General features: G+C 38.0%; 1 protein-coding gene across 2 annotated transcripts; it reads left to right on the top strand.

Annotated features, from left to right (window-relative positions):
- Positions 1–1573: 1573 nt before the first annotated feature.
- LOC121938384 (rhomboid-related protein 4-like) lies at positions 1574–4861 on the top strand. 2 transcript variants are annotated; one of them, XM_042481639.1, is made up of 5 exons: positions 1574–1620; positions 2693–2857; positions 3153–3432; positions 3566–3698; positions 4432–4861. In XM_042481639.1, exons 2-5 carry the CDS (start codon positions 2705–2707, stop codon positions 4553–4555), a joined length of 690 nt encoding a protein of 229 aa, XP_042337573.1. In that variant the 5' UTR covers positions 1574–1620; positions 2693–2704; the 3' UTR covers positions 4556–4861. The 2 variants fall into 2 exon arrangements, with proteins under 2 accessions (XP_042337573.1, XP_042337572.1); XM_042481638.1 differs by having other exon boundaries at positions 1587–1862; positions 4432–4860.
- Positions 4862–5134: the final 273 nt, after the last annotated feature.

Raw genomic sequence — 5134 nt, 5'->3', positions numbered from 1 at the left:
TCTCATAAATAACGGAAATAATTCAGAATCCGAACAAATTTATATAGTATAACCACGTGACAATTCCATGAGTCCTTGAAGTTATTGCAGACTGCACTTACATTTTTCAATCATATTTTGAAAATATTGAGAGGAAGTGTCTGTGCTGTGTTGTTATGTCGTAACTTGACGGTGTTCCTTGTTGTAGTTCTTCACTGTGACCACTGGAGGGCAGCAAACGCACGGTTCTCATGTAGTTTGACTGAGGTCAGCTGCTGGTCTCTGGCTTGGACTGGACTTCTAATGACGCTCTCTAGTGGACAACATTGAGAGCTACAAGCTGTTTAGACACAAAGAAAGATTAAAACATATTTTCATTTTTTTCCCACTAATTTTATCCCTTTATTTAAATGTACTTATTTTACAGACCAAGTCATCCTTTCGATATATATATTTTTTTCAATTATTATTTCATTATTCATTTATATCAGTATCAATGTCAGAGCCTTTGAATATAGTGTGCAGCTCTACTTGTAATTCCTGCCGATGTCCATCAGAGGGCGACACTACACCAGAAACCGACGACTGCCGAATGGCGCCTTTTAGTGACATCGGCAGCAATTACATACAGAGCTGCAGACAGATTATAACATGTTAACCGTTTATATCTCTAATTTTTATATTTTAAATGAAATCGTATCCATCTTATCTTATCAAACATACCTACCCAACCTTTTGATATATTTTAAATAAGTATTTCATTATTTTGATTTATTTATTTGAGTTTAAATGTCAGCTGTTGGCGCCTGGTGTAATGGCGCCCTCTTGTGGACACTAACTGGAACTACATGCAGATCTTCAGACATACACGGATTACAGCATGCATACATTAGTTTTCTGCCAAGCAAATATTCTTGGTAGGATAGTAATATAAATAGAGACGATACAAGGGTATTCGTATGTCAAAATAATGTATCAAAATAATCACATCATCACATAGAAATACTACAAGACCTTTAGGGTTTTACTGGTGCCCTCTTGTGGACTCTAGCAGGAACCGCATGCAGAGCTGCAGACGGATGAACAGATAAAACATGTTCATCGTTTCATCGTCTAACTTTATTATTTTGACTGAAATGTATTTTCTATCATACCAAACCAACGCTATATGGCACATTGTATTTATATTTGAGATGCAGTTATTATTTATGTTTGTTTTAAATATTATTTGAAATATTTATAACAGCTTCATTATATTTATGAAAAAACAGTAATCCCCGGGGTACTTTTTCCCCCCCTTTCAAATTTTTTTTTTTTTTTTTATTAAACAATACTTTAGAAAACAGATAAATGACACTAGTCAATTGTAATAAAACAAGCAAAAAGAAATTCCAGAAGACAGCGTTCATTCATGCCAGTACATTAAAGGAGGTGCAAAAAACTGTTAAAAACTGGAGCGGACCATAGGCTGTATCTGATCAAATCCTGCAGGTGGCGGTAGAGGGACGCACATTGATGCTAATCGTCAAAAACTTCACCGAATAAGAAGAAACCTTGATTGCGCCTGCGCGAGATACGTAAATTTGTTATTGTCACGTGATAGCTGACTCAACCCAACTCAAACTTTCAGCGTCTTTTCTAGTAAGTGCCAGAAATGATGTAACACCGAGAAACTCTCTCTGCTGACGTGTTTCTGTGACGTATATAAAGAAATTTAAATACGTCTGAGATCGTTATATCGTTTGAAGCGGACTCGACGTGCTAGCGTATTTAAAACCCGTGACTCAAACCATAATGTGTTAGCATTAGCATTAGCATTAGCAAAGCATCGCTAAAGGAGGAAGAGGTGTGCGCGAGCTTCATGACAACCGACTGAACTGACAGTAAGTTTGCTGCAGATACGTTTCCCGGTTAAAATTGTCCAACTTTGGTGTTTTACAGAGTACTTTAACTTTTCATGTTAGGCTTTTAGCTTTCGTTAGGTTGATCGTAGGACATTGTTCACCAGCTATTTAGCTCAAATTCTTAACTTAACCGTTTCGCTGTTTTCGTTGCTTAAGAAAAATAATCTCAGTGAAAGTAGAAAATCATATGAATGTATGAGTTTTATAACCTGATTTTGAGAAGCGCATTTTGTGTGCAGAGCGGTATGAGTGTTCGTTTTTACACTGCACAAGAAATTTTAATGTATAAACATCAATGTTGCTGTAAATCATTAACATATCCCAGAAAAACAACAACATAATGAGCAACTTGGCAAGAAATTTACCACAATCTGCAAAAGGAAATGATTTGAAAATATGTCAAGAAAAGTGCTTGTAATTCTCTTAATTATGTATTAAAATCTTGTTAAGGAAAAAAGAAAAAAAAAAAAGCACAGTCGAGGCCATTTAATTGTTTTTTGTTTTGTTTTTTTAAATCTTTCTCTTTTTTTTTTAAATATAAAAGTGTTTTCAGGATTTTTTTCCTTTTTTTAATTTCTTGCATTTTTCACTCTCTGTCTGTGTATTTAAAAGAAATCAAGACCAGTTTCACAAGAGTTAAAGAGTTAAATAAAGTATAATACACAGCATGCAAATCAGGACAAATTTTAAAAAAGAAAGCCATTTACATATTTGAGGTTACGCTGCATTTTTTGGTTTACACTTCTTCTTTTCTTTCTCTGGTGAAGCAGAAATGATTGAAAAATAATCTGACAGTTGTCTGTTCACAGGCTATTTCCAGTATGCGGAACAGACAGAGGGGATCCCACCTGGGCCTGATGCTGCTGGCCTCCCAGGTGTTTCAGCTGGGTCTGGACAACATCCCTCCTGTCACACTGGCTGTCCTGGGACTCAACGTGTACCTGTACCTGTTCCCTGCAGCTCCACTGATGCAGGTAATGCACTAAAACAGCACTAATTATGGTTAAATATAATTACAGCCATACATTTTAGGGACACTTAATTGTGATCTGACAGGCAGTTGTGGGACCGACAACCATTATATTATATTTTCATGTTTTCTGTTACTTTTATCATTATACACATATTTTTACATATTTTCCTGTTTTTATTTTATCATCAAGTGTGTTTTGTCTTAGTCTTGCTACTGATTTGATCTTTAATATTTTTTATTTGAATTGATATTATTAATAATACTAATACAAATACTAATATTTATTCAATTCTTAGGCCTGTGTGAGTGTCCAGCAGGCATACTGGTTTAAAGACTGGCGCCGCCTCCTGCTGTCCCCGCTGCACCACGCAGATGATTGGCATCTCTACTTCAACATGGTGTCCTTCCTCTGGAAAGGTACCAAACTAGAGCGACGGCTGGGCGGACCCTGGTTCCTCTACCTGCTGTCGGTCTTCTCTCTGCTCACCGGGCTGGTCTACCTGCTGCTGGAGGCGGTGCTAACAGAGCTGACACAGGACCAGTCCTACAGCATGGCCTGTGCTGTTGGCTTCTCGGGTAAAAGTGCCAGAAATGTTCAGTATAACTGCTGTGAAAGATGTGACTTTTTAAAAAACTTCAATTATGGCAGAAAATATAGCTGCGATTAATTAATTAATTCATAGTTTTCTTCATGTGATTGTGTTTGTAGGTGTCCTGTTTGCTCTGAAGGTGCTTAGTAACCATTACCACCCTGGAGGTGTGACCTATGTGATGGGTGTCCCTGTGTCTAATCGCTATGTCAGCTGGGTGGAGCTCGTGCTCATCCACATAACATCACCTGGGTGAGTTACCAGTCAGACTCACATCATACAATCAACACATCCCAAGAGGGACGGTTAAATCTTCCTCACCGATTTCAAACCAGCTTTGCATCAGAACAATGTGTGCAGTATGTGCAAATGAGCTGTGGTAAACTTCCCTCCATCTAACCAGTGCCTACATATCCCACGTAAGAGTTTGTCGCTGAGATGCATATTTCTCGCCTCAAACATTTTTTAGCTCACCATTTAACTGGAATACAAGATCGTTTGTTGCCAGCCAGCCGCCATTGTTTCACACGAACGAGTTCGCACTTCGTCACCCACCAGCAGGAGCATTTATCAGTCTGTTGTGGCGCACTGCACTCTGGTAGTTGTAGTTTTTCTGCTGCTTGACCTAAAGTGTCCTTTGTCTTTGTTTTTTTCTGGTCATGTGGCACCAATTTAAATTTTTTCTTTTGCCTTTGTTCTGCAAAGACATCCTAGTTTTATTAAAAGGTCATCTTTCCAGCTGTGAAATACTTCTTTAACTCCCCTCAAGCTCGCATCTGACACAGCTCCACGTGCAGAGCAAACAGGTTGGCCTTTCTTTCAGAGACATTTGATCTTTGGGAGTGACAGTGACTGACAGTTTGACATGGTTCAGTTAGACAGTTAGTAAAGTTGTCCTGTTAGTAAATGCATGTAGATGCTGTGAATTAAATTGTCCACTAGGTGGGAGAGTTTGATTAGTAGGAGTTAATGTGTGCTTCCTCAGGACCTCTTTCATAGGTCACCTGGCAGGTATCCTGGTGGGTCTGCTCTACACTGCTGGACCTCTGAAGGCCGTCATGAAAAAGTGTGCAGGTCTGAATTTATGTGTGTGTTGTTGTATTTGCTGACTGTGATCTATAATCTTAGGCCCCTGTACCTGTCAAAAGTCCTCTGTTTAATCTAAAAGTTCTAAAGATAACTGAATTCCCGAAAGCTTAAAAAGTAATATTTAGCTGTCACTCAGGTCATGTACAGCTCTCAGTTTCAGCTGTGTGAATGATGAAATAATTCTTGAGAAAGCTTTGACTCCATGTTCAGATCTGTGTATCTCAATTTTAATCCATACACAAATCTAAATGCACATTAACCCCTTGAAACCCCAGCAATTGGGTTATTTGTGGAGAAGGGGTAGGATTAAATACTGTATGTGTAAACTTCTTTCTACTCTTTCCACTTTTCAGGCATGTCAGTGCTTGTAAATGGAATTTATGGAGGCTTTTCACTTTATTCTGCCTATTTGTTGGAACTGATATATCTTTTTGTTTATTTTGTTTTTCTGAAATAAATGTTCATTCCTTCATTCAGTATTGGCAATGAGAAACTTATGAAGAAATGTCCCCAAAATGAGCAGGGAATTGATTTTTGCAAGTACAAGAAAATAACCTTAAAAATACCCCCAAAAAAGCGAAGTCAAGGACTAATGAGGA

The sequence above is a fragment of the Plectropomus leopardus genome, unplaced genomic scaffold (genome assembly GCF_008729295.1).
Source record: "Plectropomus leopardus isolate mb unplaced genomic scaffold, YSFRI_Pleo_2.0 unplaced_scaffold29323, whole genome shotgun sequence".
NCBI classification, from domain to species: domain Eukaryota; kingdom Metazoa; phylum Chordata; class Actinopteri; order Perciformes; family Serranidae; genus Plectropomus; species Plectropomus leopardus.
This window is presented reverse-complemented; position numbering and strand designations above follow the sequence as displayed.